The sequence below is a fragment of the Cicer arietinum genome, chromosome 2 (genome assembly GCF_000331145.2).
Source record: "Cicer arietinum cultivar CDC Frontier isolate Library 1 chromosome 2, Cicar.CDCFrontier_v2.0, whole genome shotgun sequence".
Lineage (NCBI taxonomy): Eukaryota > Viridiplantae > Streptophyta > Magnoliopsida > Fabales > Fabaceae > Cicer > Cicer arietinum.
In genome coordinates, this window is record NC_021161.2 from 3,496,951 (window position 1) to 3,512,404 (window position 15,454).

Sequence of the window (15,454 nt, forward strand, 5' to 3'; positions counted from 1 at the left end):
CTTCAAAACAAATCAAGAGTTATTAAAAATTTTTTTCTTTTTTTTTTTTTTTTTTTAACCTCTAGTTTCCATTGTAATGAAACTTTAGTAATTCAGAATTCATTTAAGAGATAAATAAAATTTAATCAATAATTATTTCAATTAAAATTTAAATTTGTGTTCTATAGAAAGATTTATTCTTAACAGAAATTCATTAAGCAATTGAATCAGTTGTTTCTTATTTTCTTTTTAAATATATAGAAACCATTTAACATTGGAAATAATAATGAGCAAACCATGAACATTGAATTTCCATCACTCAAATCCTCCTTTTTCATCACCTCTACTATGAATCCACCATAACAGATTAGTGAATGAATTTCCATCATCAAAACCATTTAAACTTCTTATATTCTTCAAACCACTTTCATTATCATAAAGACCTTCCAAAGCATACACAAAACCTTTCCATCCTTCTTCAACACCTTCCCTATCCAAAGCAGGCAAAGTCCACTCCACAAGTTCCTTCACATAACCAAAATCAGAAAACAAAACTTCAGAAATTGGAACCAATGGTAAAAGCTGAATCCCTAACCTACACTCTCTCCAAGCAGAAGGTGCAAACCATAATCCACTATCTCTCTTATTAGACCACAAAACTCCCATCATCCTATTCTCTTTTGTAAAATCTTCTTCATACAAATTTCCTTCCTTTTTAACATGCCACCACATTTTAGCAGCATCAATTTCCAATGCTAAAAGTGTTGATCCAATATCAACAAGATTAGTATCATCATACGCCGAACCGATCAACGCTGCCGAATAGTATGCATTCACAGCTTCACTAGTACTCTCTTGATTCCTTCCATCTGCAAATTCAGTTAAACCTCCAGCCCAAGAATGCAACTTATAAAGATCGAAACACCTCAAACGCGTGTAATTCGAGTTTGAACTTGCATTCGAGTTCATAAAATCTTCTAATAGTGAATAGGCTTGAGACTTATACTTTTTACTCCAAGATGAATCAATCTTAGCAAGCACTGCAATTCCATAGAGAAAGTATCCTAAATGATAATGATGATCATTATATATTCCAAATCCAAAATCAGCACCGGAATCATTAGACCCTTGTTTAGTGACAATCCCTCCCCATTTTTTATCATAGAGAAAACCATTTCCATTGAAAGTTCCATCAAGCCAAGGCTCAATGGATTCTTTCAAATAGTTCTTCACAATTGGAATTGCATCAAGATGATTCACTTCTTCAGCTATCAATGCTAACCTTGCAGCCCTTGCTATCAATTTTCCATAGAAATAAGAAGAACTTGTTGTTATTGGAGTTGACTTTAGACTCTCAACATCTTTCAAAAGAGACGAAATGATTTCGTCGCGCAATTCTTCTTTCACACCTTTGCTTGAGTGCCAAGTAACAGAAACAGGATCAGTTTTCAAAAGCCATGAATCACCAACAACACCAACAAGTTCACCATCAATGCTTTTATACTTGAAATCATTCAAAATTGTAACTTTACTATCATTCTTAGACAAAAGGTGAAGATGAAGAGGATGTGCTAATAGTAGTAAATCTAAGTTATCACTTGAACCTTTTTTCTCAAATTTATATTCAACACTAAATGGTTCTTTGAACACAGCATCACCTGATAAAGGGTAACAAGAACTAAACTTGTCAAGAAAATCTTCGTTTTTCGAATCGGAGTTTGGTAACAAAGCGATCCGGATTATGCCAGAAAAGGCCTCAGAAGTGATCTCAGAAAGTTCATGACTTAACTTGATCGGCAAGGAAGCGTATAAAATCCATGTTTGATCATTGTTAAGGTGAAAGGTGAACTTGGTAAGGTTATCATTTGAAGAGAAGGAAAGAATTGCATGAATGGTGGAAAAGGAAAGAGGTGTTGGTTTTGTGACAGAAAAAGTCAAAAAGGGACTTCCTCTAACAAGGAAGAAACTGAGATTTGAAGAAGGGATATCTAAGGTGACACTAAGATCACTATAGGATGATATTATGTGTTTTTCATTGGAATGTTGATTGGTTTTTTGTTCTGAAGAAGTTATGGTGAGATCAGCATTGAAAACTTGGTATATGAAAGAAGAGTTAAAATGATGAAAAGGGTATGAAACAGAAAGTGATGAGTTTGAGGATTTGATGAGGTAAGGGTGAATGTATTCAGGTTGGTCACCATTTTTTAGCACAAAGTTTTGGAAAAAAGAGTTGGTAGGGAGGGGTGTGGATAGCAGATTTGGGGAGAAGAAGTTGGAGGGGTCAGGGAGGACAGTGGATTGAATCTGTGGGAATAGAAAAGGTTTGTTCTTATTGTTGTTAGGCATTGCAGCTGATAAGAAGGGTGTTTATGATTATGGATGTGAAGGTTTCAATTGTGATTGTTGTGGTAGTTTGTTATGCATCATGCATTGAGTTTTATAGTTTTCTCTTATTTTTGTCACAGTTAGGTTATTGTGTAACATCACGAAAAACAAAGAAGTTTGTAAGTTTCTACTTTGAAGAGTTCATATTAGTCATGGGGTATATCGTTTTTAATTGAATAAAATTGTGTTTTTTTATTTTTAAAATTCTCTAATTTTTAAGAAAATGAGACTATAATAATCTAAATTTCGACGTAAAGATAAGTAAAAATTAATTAAAAAAATGTTTCAATTAAGTTTTGAATTCGAATTTCTTTAAATATTTCGTCATTAACTGAAATTTATTAACCACTTATATTCAGTTGTGAAGTTTGATATTGATTTTGCTTGATGTTTTAATGGATTGTTGCTGAGGTGGCTATATATTAGAACAAGTTGTGGAGGGAATTTGTTGATGGAAAAATTGAATAAGATAATTAGGAGTAATCTATGGAACATGAAGGAAGTGTGGGAGTAAAGAGAATTGAATGATTAACTCAAGTTTAGGATAAAAGGAATTTTGTGCAATTAAGTTACGTAATTAATGTGACCATGCCTACAAGAAACTAAACTAAGGTTTTCTCAATGGAAACAAAATACCATAATTCGCTATCCCAACATATGAGAAAATTTCCAACTCAATATGAAGACTATGAAGAAGAAAAATCATCCACATTAATTTTAATGTCATAATTTTGAAAGTTTATTTTATATAAGTATCCTTCTACTGTTATCAACATTTGTGAGACACTGTATAAGGGTGCTTATCAGTTGTTGATGATTAAAGTTTTATACCGTTTTGTAATTAATAATTATCGTATTTGTAATAAAAATTTGTTTTAAAATAGTTGTTATTTTTTATTTTCAATACAATTTTAATTTTTTTAATCAATTATATTATCTAATTAATATTATATGTATCACTTTCAATTTATTATCTCTTCACGTTATATTTATGATAATTGGAATCAACTAATGGTTTATAATAATAATTTGGTAAAATAATTCTTTTCTCTCTTTTTTCATTTATCATATTTTTTTAATTTGTATTAAATAATTAAATGTGACAATTATTTTAAGACGGAAGAAATAATAATCAATATACAATCAGCTACACAATAAAATGTGATTCTCTATATCATTAATTTTAGAGCTAGTCAACTAATAGAGATATATTTTTCAATTAAGAGATGTATTAGCATAAATTATGGGCGGAATTTATAGATAGAGAGTATATCTCTTACTTTAATGTAGAGATATATTTTTTCTTTTTAATTTAACTATCTACGATCATTATCCAAAATTGAATCATCTATAATCGATTTTATAACGTAGATGTTTTAAACAATTAAATTAAAAAAAAATAAAGTTTTTCTTTTTTAATCTACCGAGCTGCAATCAGTTGCACCGTAAAAACCAAATGTAGAAAATCTGGTGTCATATTGTCTCCAATAAAATTGAGTTACTTCCTTAAAAGACAAAATTGAATCACTTGAAAAATTAACTCTAACATGTAAAGAGATTTTTTTGAATATTGGTCAAAATGCCTATAGAATTAGACACGTTGAGAAATAGTGTAAACGTGTAATGTCCCTATTTTTTAAATCACTTAGGAAACGTAATGAAAGTCGGTTTTTTATATAAAATAAAAATAAAATAATTAAAAAAGAGATTTTACTAAGTTATTTCTGTTTATAGATACAAAATATAATCAATATTTTAAAACTAATAGGAGACATAAAGTTTATTCAGTGATTGATGTGGATGAATTAAAAAGAACAATTACTAATAATATTAATATAATATTGATTCTTTTTATCTTTTATTTAGAATTCATGTATATAATAATAATTAAAAATACAATTAAAAAATAATAATTAAAATTAAATTAAAAACATTTTTAAAAATAGAGAAACAATAGACAAAGAGATATTTATCAAAGAGAAAAGGATAATAATATTTAAAACGTAAAAATTATAACTACTCAGTACTCACTCCTCAATTATTTATTGGTCCAAATTCTTTATTTTTATGTTTTTTCGTTTTATATGCAAATTAGCACTGTTATTTTTTATATTAGAGTCCTAGTATCTCAAACCGTGTCCTAAAACCCAATTCCCAATTATATCAAAAAATAAATAAAACTCATTCCCTTACCTTAGATCTTATCATTCCTTAACTTCTAAGAATTCCATAGATTTTGTTTTCTCATGTTCTCACTTATTAGACAAGTCACATCTCATAAAATTCTAACTACTCATCATCATGTCATCCCTTGCTTCCTTGCACTTTCATATCCAAAAAATTAACGTAGATTATTTTCTTCACACACACACGTTCACACACCTCCTTCCTTCAACTTCAATCAAACCATTGAATTTAATCTTCTTTACTCTTACACCACAACCCCACCCTCAAAACCTCATTCATCAAATTCAACCCTGGTCCCCAACCCAAAATATAATAATCATCCCTAAGTCCTCATTTATTCCTCTTTTCCTCCAACCCAATAACTATTTTATAGATAGAATAATATTTTTTTTCTTTTTTCTCCTTTAGTCTTGTATTATAAATTTTCATCACCTAATTCATCAAACAACAAGTCTTATTTTAGTAGTTATAGTCGATAATATGAATCGTACGACATCATATTATCAAACCAATAATCAATGTAATATTTAAATTTCAAAATTAATAGATTCCACGTTTTGATCTCTTTATCTCTTTCTTTTTATCTTCAACAATTTATACTCACTTTAAAAATACACAAAAAATTAAACTTATATTCAATATAGAAAATCATACAATTCATATTTAAAACTTATATTCAATATTTAAAACTCATCTCTCAGTCAAAATCTGTAAGTAAATTTCTTTAAAAAAATTCCTACAATTCATATTTTCAACCTTTTTTAACCTGTTAGCTATTGAACTACTCTCCAATTCATTTCCTCATCATTGTAAAATCGTTCATCAAACCTCACCCAAAAAATCAAACAATCCAAACCCCACCACATTCTAATCCATAAACACATTAACATAAAATTGACCATAAATTTGCATAATCCAACATTTTGTCATCTTGTGTGACACCTGTCAACAAACCCAACATTTTAGTTAACAAACTCAAATTCACTAATGTTGAAAAAACTCAGACGTAAATTCAGCACAACATTCATAAAAACCTTCAAAAAACCCTCAAAATCAAAACCCTATTTAATCTATGAAACTGAAACTCAATCAACACCAAAATTAATACCACAATTGCAATCACCATCTTCAACAATGAATCATCAAACCAAAAAGATCAAACCTTTTCTATTCCCACATGCTAATTCAACTGTTCTCCCTAACCCCTCCAATTTCTTTTCCCCAAATTTGCTATCCACACCCCTCCCCACAAACTCATTCTTCCAAAACTTTGTTCTAAAAAATGGTGACCAACCTGAATACATTCACCCTTACCTCATCAAATCATCAAACTCATCACTTTCTCTTTCATACCCATCTCGTTTTTTAAACTCTTCTTTCACATACCAAGTTTTCAACCCTGATCTAACCATTTCAACATCTGAAAAAATCGAACCTTTTTCCAATTTGAATCACAAAATCACTTCTTTCAATGATCTCAGTGTTACATTGGATATTCCTTCATCAAATTTGAGGTTTTTTCTTGTTAAAGGAAGTCCCTTTTTGACTTTTTCTGTCACACAATCAACACCTCTTTCCATCACAACAATCCATGCAATTCTCTCTTTTTCTTCCAATGATTCTCTTACAAAGCATACCTTTCAGTTTAACAATGGTCAAATTTGGATTTTGTATGCTTCTTCACCTATCAATTTGTATTGTACTGTTTCTGAGATTGTTTCTGATGCATTCTGTGGTGTGATTCGGATTGCTTTGTTGCCTGATTCTGATTTGAAGCATGAGAATGTTCTTGACAGGTTCAGTTCTTGTTACCCTTTGTGTGGTGATGCTGTTTTTACAACACCATTTTGTGTTGAGTATAAGTTTGAGAAGAAAGGTTCTGGTGATTTGTTGTTGTTGGCACACCCTCTTCATGTTAAGCTTTTGTCTAATAGTGAAAACGATGTTACTTTTTTGAATGATTTTAAGTATAAAAGCATTGATGGTGATCTTGTTGGTGTTGTTGGTGATTCATGGATTTTGAAAACTGATCCTGTTTCTGTAACTTGGCATTCAAGCAAGGGTGTGAAAGAAGAATCGCGCGACGAAATTGTTTCGGCTCTTTTGAAAGATGTTGAGGGTTTGAATTCATCTGCAATAACAACAACAAGTTCTTACTTTTATGGTAAGTTGATTGCAAGGGCTGCAAGGTTGGCATTGATAGCCGAAGAGGTTTGTTTCGTCGATGTGATTCCAAAAGTTAGAAAGTATTTGAAGGAAACGATTGAGCCTTGGTTGAATGGAACTTTTAATGGAAATGGATTTCTCTATGATGGAAAATGGGGAGGTATTATAACCAAACAAGGTTCTAATGATACTGGTGCCGATTTTGGATTTGGAATTTATAATGATCATCATTATCATTTAGGATACTTTCTATATGGAATTGCAGTGCTTGCTAAGATTGATCCAATTTGGGGTAGGAAGTATAAGCCTCAAGCCTATTCATTGATGGCAGATTTTATGACCTTGAGTAGGAACTCGAACTCGAATTACACGCGTCTTCGGTGTTTCGATCTTTTTAAATTGCATTCATGGGCTGGAGGGCTAACCGAATTCGGAGATGGAAGAAATCAAGAGAGTACTAGTGAAGCTGTGAACGCATATTATTCAGCAGCATTGATGGGTTTGGCTTATGGTGACACTCATCTTGTTGCAGTTGGATCAACACTTACATCATTGGAAACTCGTGCAGCTCACATGTGGTGGCATGTAAAAGGTGGTGATAATGTTTATGATGAAGAATTTGCAAAAGAGAACAAAGTGGTTGGTGTTCTATGGTCTAATAAGAGAGATAGTGGATTATGGTTTGCACCTTCTGCTTGGAGAGAGTGTAGGTTAGGGATTCAGCTTTTACCATTGGTTCCAATTTCTGAAGTTTTGTTTTCTGATTTTGGTTATGTGAAGGAACTTGTGGAGTGGACTTTGCCTGCTTTGGATAGGGAAGGTGTTGAAGAAGGATGGAAAGGTTTTGTGTATGCTTTGGAAGGTCTTTATGATAATGAAAGTGGTTTGAAGAATATAAGAAGTTTAAATGGTTTTGATGATGGAAATTCATTCACTAATCTGTTATGGTGGATTCATAGTAGAGGTGATGAAAAAGGAGGATTTGAGTGATGGAAATTCAATGTTCATGGTTTGCTCATTATTATTTCCAATGTTAAATGGTTTCTATATATTTAAAAAGAAAATAAGAAACAACTGATTCAATTGCTTAATGAATTTCTGTTAAGAATAAATCTTTCTATAGAACACAAATTTAAATTTTAATTGAAATAATTATTGATTAAATTTTATTTATCTCTTAAATGAATTCTGAATTACTAAAGTTTCATTACAATGGAAACTAGAGGTTAAAAAAAAAAAAAAAAAAATAATAAATTTTTAATAACTCTTGCATTGTATTGTAGATTTTTAATAAAATCTATTGTGTAAACTTGTAAATTTATTTTATGTTGCTGTACCTATTGTTGATAGAAAATCCAAAAAGTAAAATTCCATTTACAAACTTGGTTGTTCTAACATCAGCGACTTCAATCCAATTACTTATCATACAACAACAAGACAAAGCAAACAATGACAAAGGCCTCAAAAAAAAAAATACTTAATTGAAAGAATTCAAAAAAAAAAAAAATTAATGAGTAATCAGAGTTTTGTGTATTGATAAGTAATTAGTGATAGATTGAAGTTGAAATTACAAAATGTACGGAATAATTGTACCTAATTGGATAAATAAGTGAAAAAGTTTGTGGTATATATTAGTAAAACAAAATAGAATAAAAGTAGAAGATAGAGAAAAATAAAAGATACAAAAAATAGTATGCTTTAGAAGATACCATATTTCTGCTGAATGGAAAGAATGTAGGCTTGGAATTCAACTCTTACCATTGTCTCCAATTTCTGAAGTTTTATTTTCAGATGTTGATTATGTGAAGGAACTTGTGGAGTGGACATTACCTGCTTTAAATAGGGAAGGTGTTGGAGAAGGATGGAAAGGTTTTGTATATGCTTTGCAAGGAATTTATGATAATGAAAGTGGATTGAAGAATATAAGAAGGTTAAATGGTTTTGATGATGGAAACTCATTGACTAATCTTTTATGGTGGATCCATAGTAGAGGTAATGAAGAGGAGAAGTTTGGTCATGGAAAATATTGCTGGTTTGATCATTACTGTCATTAAGTATATGTGGATGATTTCTAAGTATCTTAGAGGAAATACCTTATAATAAAAGTTCCTGCATTTATTTCTGTAGTTAACTGATGTGTCTCTTATAATTTGTTTGTAAATAAAGTGTGTTGTGTTGGCTTATGAATTCAATTCATTCTGTTTCTTTACTATTGTGGTTTAAGGGCATCACCCTTTATTTTTGCTTTATGGTTTTGGGCATTTTCAATTTTAAAAGTAAGGGTAACCGTTAGTTGATGGATGCTGTTGTCTGAAGTCACTGACAACAATTATATATAAGCAATAATAAATAAGTGGTGACCAAAACTACACAGAAAACCCTTTAGTAAAACTTAAAAGAGAATATTCCAAAATAATACAAAATTCGAGATTAGTTTTCATGCGCCGTCAATGTAAAACATTTTACACTGTTAACCAATCATAAATCATCTTTTGTATGACTTTTAAAATAGATATGATTAAAGTCAAATAATTTTGGTGATCTAACTGTTATAATTGATTGACACTGGAAAAACCGTGTCAATGTCTATTGATTATATCTAAGTCAAAATGATCCAATCTTAGTATGTAGTATCATTTTTTTTTTTTTTGGAAATATCAGTGCATTTGATAGCGAAAGAAACATAAATAATTTTTTTATGATGGAAATCATATAGCAAGTTCAACAATCAAGAGGCACTCGATATAGATCACTCAGGTGAGCTAAGAGTCTCACATCGAGTGAGATATGGTTTGAAAATGTTATATAAGTAGGAGACATGTTATATAAGTAGGAGAAGTTTGTCAACTTATAAGCCAGATTTGTAAGGGTCTAAGTTAGACTACACTTCTTAATCATTCAATAGAATTTAACTTATCTCCATGTATTAAACTTGAGACATTTACTAAAGAGTTGATTTATTTTCACTTAGAAGCTTCATGTGATGCACACATGTTTTTGTATATAACTGCTGCATGTGCCAGCTTTCTGCAAGTAAATCACTCTCTTTTAGCCTAAGCTTTGATTTTCTATTCTGATTTAGCATTCATTCCACAGATGGAGTATATTCACATTCAGTACATTACTTTGGCTACTTCATTATGAGTCAAATTTTCATAAATGGACTTTTATGCAATTTTCATTTTGTTAAGTAATGCAGAAACTTTGCCATTATGCCAAGTGATGGAAATCTCCTTTTTTTCTCTCCCCTTTTATTAACTAATATTAGTTGGGAATCACAATGTTGGATAATGAAAAAAATTTATCTGTTACAGTGATATTTCCTTTTGTTTGCATAGAAGTTGCAGTGTATGATTAACTATATGGTATAAAATAATCACAAACTTATGTTTCAAATAATAGCTTTTGTCTTCAATTTGTTTTCTTACAAAAAGAAGATTATATGTTGAGATTCTTTTCAAAAGCACACAAGGAATAATAGATGAGGATGCTTATAAATATTTGAAAGTAACTTTTTTCATACAAGTGATAGAATACGAAAAGAACATTCTTAAAACTACAAAAAGATCTTTCTTCAAACAAGCTACCTAATAATATGCTAAACAATCATGTCATACCATCTTTTCCTTAGACATCATTTCTTCTTGTTCTCATTATATTTTCCATGTTTTTGTTATGAAATGCATAGCTCATAAAGATCCTTTCATTTTCCTCAAACAATTCCTTTCTTGTTACAATAACAAATTCTTTACTTTTCTGTTATGCTTCACTATTCTCTTCAATATAAAAAACAGTATCCAACCTTTCTATTTCTCTCCAACTAAGTTAACCTATCACATTCAAATCCAAACTACTTTGTGTGTTTAGTTGAGCTGTGAACCACCGCCACCGTGAGTTTAGAGTCCTCCCACCGCGATTTTTAAAAGCTACAATAGGTGGTTTCTTGTCCACTGTTATTTTCTACCGTGATTTTTGTGTTTTCCGAACAACATCTTTGTCATAAATCCAAACTCACCATGCTGAAAAAACTCTCTAAGACTTTCAAAAATAAACACAGACCAAGACCAGTTCTTCAACCTCCGCCTCCGCCTCCACCACCTCCTCCTCCTCCTCCGCCTCCACCAACACCGCCACCTCCTCTCACTCCTCCTCCACATCCACCATCGCCACCACCTCCTCCTCTCACTCCTCCTCCACATCCACCATCGCCACCACCTCCTCCTACCCCTCCTCCACCTTCACCACCACTACCTTCTCCTCCAAGGCAACCAAATACTCCTTTTCTTTTCCCTCAAGCAAACTCCACTATTCTCCCCGACCCTTCCAACTTCTTCTCTCCAAATCTGCTATCCACACCCCTCCCTACAAACTCTTTCTTCCAAAACTTTGTTCTACAAAATGGTGACACACCTGAGTACATTCATCCTTACCTCATCAAATCCTCAAACTCATCTCTCTCCATCTCGTACCCTTCTTCCACCTCCAACTCTTCTTTCATAACACAAGCCTTCAACCCTGATATCACCATTTCTTCTTCCAATAAAACCAACCAAGACTCACATGAGAGACATGTGATCTCTTCCTTCAGTGATCTCAGTGTCACATTGGACATTCCCTCTTCTAATCTTAAATTCTTCCTTGTAAGAGGAAGCCCTTTCGTGACAGCATCAACGACCGGTCGAACACCACTTTCCATCACCACGATACATTCCATCCTTTCATTCTCATCAAATAACTCCCTCACCAAACACACCTTGAAACTCAACAATAGCCAAACATGGCTAATATACACGTCCTCGCCGATCAGTTTCAATCATAGCCTTTCTGAGATTACCTCAGAAGGCTATTCTGGCATAATAAGGATGGTAGTGTTGCCTGATTCTGATCAAAAGTACGAGGCAATCCTCAACCGATTCAGTTCTTGTTACGCTACTTCTGGCAATGCAGCGTTCACAAAACCATTCTGTGTGGAATATAAATGGGAGAAGAAAGGTTGGGGAGAACTGTTAATACTTGCTCACCCAGTTCATCTTCAACTTTTGTCTTCTAGTGATTGTGATGTAACTGTTCTTCATGATTTGAAGTATAGAAGCATTGATGGTGAACTTGTTGGCGTTGTTGGAGACTCATGGCTATTGAAAACTCATCCTGTTTCTGTTACATGGCATTCCACAAGAGGTATCAAAGAAGAATTCTATGAAGAAATTTGTTCATCACTTTCTGAAGATGTGGATGCTTTAAATTCCTTAGGAATAAGGACAACATCATGCTATTTTTATGGTAAGATAATAGCAAGAGCAGCAAGGTTGGCATTGATAGCTGAAGAAGTGCATGACCTCGAAGCCATACCGGCTATCAGAAGATTCTTGAAGGAAACAATTGAGCCATGGTTGAATGGAACTTTTAGTGGAAATGGTTTTCTCTATGATGGAAAATGGGGAGGAATTGTTACCAAACAAGGGTCTCAAGATTCAGGTATTACTTCTCTTGATAAAATGGAAATCAAATTGAATTATAAGAGATTGATAGAATTTTGAATTACATAACACTTATATAGCCAATGAGAAACAACTGACTAACTAATGTGTCTAATATCAGGTGCAGATTTCGGGTTCGGTGTTTATAATGATCATCATTATAATTTGGGCTACTTCCTCTATGGAATTGCAGTTCTTGCAAAGATTGATCCAGCATGGGGAAGGAAGTATAAACCTCAAGCCTATTCACTTATGGCAGATTTCATGAACTTAGGAAGAAGAACAAACTCGAATTATACGCGATTAAGATGTTTCGATCTCTATAAATTTCACTCATGGGCCGGAGGGCTAATCGAATTCGCAGACGGAAGAAATCAAGAGAGTACTAGTGAAGCTGTGAATGCATATTATGCAGCAGCATTGATGGGAATGGCATATGGTGACACTCAACTTGTATCCATTGGATCAACATTAGCAGCATTGGAAATTCATGCAGCACAAATGTGGTGGCATGTAAAAGGAGGTGATAACAAACTCTATGTTGAAGAATTTTCCAAAGAGAACAAAGTGGTGAGTGTTGTATGGTCTAACAAAAGAGATAGTGGACTATGGTTTGCACCTGCTCAATGGAGAGAGTGTAGACTTGGTATTCAAGTTTTACCTTTGTTGCCTATAACTGAGGCTTTGTTTTCAGATGTTGGTTATGTTAAGGAGCTTGTGGAATGGACATTAGTTAATTTGAATAGGAAAGGTGTTGGTGAAGGGTGGAAAGGTTTTATATATGCTATGGAAGGTAGTTATGATAAAGAAAGTGCATTGGAAAAGGTGAGAGGGTTGAAAGGTTTTGATGATGGAAACTCAATGACTAATCTTTTGTGGTGGATTCATAGTAGAGATGATGATGGTGAGGAGGAATTTGGTCATGGAAAACATTGCTGGTTTGGATATTACTGTCATTAAGTTGTGATTGTAATTGATTTTAATCAGTCTTTAATCCAATCTTATGTCAGTGTCTAAGTGTTAATGTTAATATTGATGATTTGAGCCGTTGAAAAGAGAATGTTAAGCAACATATTTGTTAGAGTATAGAGTTGAGTGTTGATTGGTTCAACTACAGTTAATTTTCAGTCTCTTACAATTAGATTAAACAAAATTCAATTGTGATTGATTCAACAGTTTATTTTTTGTTTAATATTAGTTTTGTGTGCGAAATGTTTTATGTTTCTACTAAGATTGCTTTTGATGATTCAATAAAAATAATTTTTGTTTCAAATAATTTAGAAATTTTAAAAAAATGATTTTTTAAATTCCATTTGTTTACTATTATAAAAATGATTTTTAACTTATTTGTATACAATTTTGTAAAAATGATTTTTTAAACTACAATGACCATTTTGTAAATACATTTTAAAATATTTTATAAATACATTTTAAAATTTGATCATTATAATTGAGTACTCTTAAGAAATAATAAATAAACACAACCAAAAAACAACGATGAAGAAAAATCGAAAAAGAACGGGATCAAAATCTAGACGAGGGTTGCATGGAATGAAAAAACTAACAATGTCTAAAGGAAAAAAAATTGAGAAAAAACTCAACCAATGAACTGATGTAAACTAATGAATAAAAACTTATTAAAAATGAACTAAGGACAATTTGAGATTTTCAAAATAAAGTAGAGGTAATTGCATCATTTTCTCCAATTGATGAATTAAGTTTTTAATTGCGTTTATTTTTTCTCTCGCATATGTAAGAAACTAGTATTTTTAAATTTTTATTTTTAAGTAAAAAATAATTTTTTTAATAAAATCATTTTTAAAAAATCTAAAATAAACATAAGATTTTTTTCATGAAAAAATCCGACACAAACGGACCCAATATTTTATTGGCACCACCTTATGAACCGTTTCATTTTTATTATGATAGACACATTTTATTTACTAATAACTTATGGCCAAAACATTAAGCACAACGTTTTGTCTTTTCACTATTAGTAGTAGCTACTAGTTGGCTTAGAATCTCTCCTCTCATGTTTCACTCATTCATTGTATTATTTTATGGTGATTTTTATACAATAAGTATTAATGTTTTCTAAAAGAGAATAAAGGTACTACTCTTACTATATAAAAGTAACTGTCATTCATTAAAAAAAATTATAATACAATATAGCAAATCGAATGATTAGAAATAGATATCAATGTAAAACTACTTTATATTGTAAAAATATATTACTTTTATATTCTTTCTAAAATAGATTTCCACTAACATACAATGTTATATAATAAGTATTAATAATATGTGTCATACATCGAAAAGAATATGGTAGGAATATTAAATTTGTTAATAATCAGTGTAACAAAAAAAAATTAATGAGAAAAAATTATTGTGTTCCCATCATTATATTTATTGTATACTAAGATACAAAATAATCTAAATTATGTTTGTAAGTAAGTAATTAATATAGTTAAAAATTTGAAAACCATCCTATAAAAAAAAAAAGGAAAATTTATCAAGAGGATTTTATTGGGGAGATAATAAAAAAATCATGGTGTTTAAAGTTTTATTTAGTAACAAAAAAAAAAAAGAGAAACAAATAGAAACAGAAAAACTAACTAAAGTCTTTAATGAGTCACACTAACTAAGCTTGATGAGAGGATTTTAAAGTTATTAAATGTGGGATAACATAATTTCAGTGAAAAATTTAAAATAAAGTAGAAATATATCAAATAGTAAAATCTCTTTGAATTAGAATTAATATACACATAAAATTTTAAAATTTTAAATAAAATTTAAATTCACCTTAGAACATTTGAATGTGATAACCCAAATCTCTTTTAATATAATTAGATGTTGTTCGAATTTTAAAAAGTTAAAAATTTAAAACTTTTAAGAAATAACTTTTCTGTCTATATAAACCTAGCTGTTTTGTCTATATAAACATATCTACTCCTCATTGATTGTTGATACGCAATTTATCCAAAAGAATATAGTTTTTTTTCGTAAAAGAAAAAAATACAATAAAATAAAGTGAAATGATAAACAAAATAATAAATTTTTATTTGTTAAACAGCTTTACCTATCTTCTTTAAATTCAATAAAAAAAGAAAGTTTTAATTGAGAATTTAATAAAATAAAACACCTTAACTTAAATAATTTGTGATACATTAATTAGGTTACAGAAAATGTCCAATTGCCTAATAAAACGACACCTGCTTTTGCGTTTAAGATAAAAAAAACGCACAAAAACAGAACACATT

The 15,454-nt window shown here is 30.9% G+C and overlaps 3 protein-coding genes across 4 annotated transcripts; 2 read left to right on the forward strand and 1 right to left on the reverse strand.

Moving 5' to 3' along the window:
* Positions 1-141: 141 nt before the first annotated feature.
* Positions 142-2,477, reverse strand: LOC101499351 (glucan endo-1,3-beta-D-glucosidase-like). Its single transcript, XM_012719885.3, has one exon. It carries the CDS (start codon positions 2,323-2,325, stop codon positions 295-297), a length of 2,031 nt encoding a protein of 676 aa, XP_012575339.1. The 5' UTR covers positions 2,326-2,477; the 3' UTR covers positions 142-294.
* Positions 2,478-5,300: 2,823 nt separating this feature from the next.
* On the forward strand, positions 5,301-8,926 carry LOC101499664 (glucan endo-1,3-beta-D-glucosidase-like). 2 transcript variants are annotated; one of them, XM_012719897.3, is made up of 2 exons: positions 5,310-7,467; positions 8,538-8,926. In XM_012719897.3, the coding sequence occupies exons 1-2, from the start codon at positions 5,539-5,541 to the stop codon at positions 8,769-8,771; spliced, it is 2,163 nt and encodes a 720-aa protein (XP_012575351.1). In that variant the 5' UTR covers positions 5,310-5,538; the 3' UTR covers positions 8,772-8,926. The 2 variants fall into 2 exon arrangements, with proteins under 2 accessions (XP_012575350.3, XP_012575351.1); XM_012719896.3 differs by lacking the exon at positions 8,538-8,926 and having other exon boundaries at positions 5,301-7,860.
* A 1,666-nt stretch (positions 8,927-10,592) lies between these two features.
* LOC101500316 (glucan endo-1,3-beta-D-glucosidase-like) lies at positions 10,593-13,367 on the forward strand. The gene is made up of 2 exons (XM_004514377.4): positions 10,593-12,192; positions 12,316-13,367. The coding sequence occupies exons 1-2, from the start codon at positions 10,734-10,736 to the stop codon at positions 13,152-13,154; spliced, it is 2,298 nt and encodes a 765-aa protein (XP_004514434.1). The 5' UTR covers positions 10,593-10,733; the 3' UTR covers positions 13,155-13,367.
* The last annotated feature ends 2,087 nt before the right edge of the window (positions 13,368-15,454 follow it).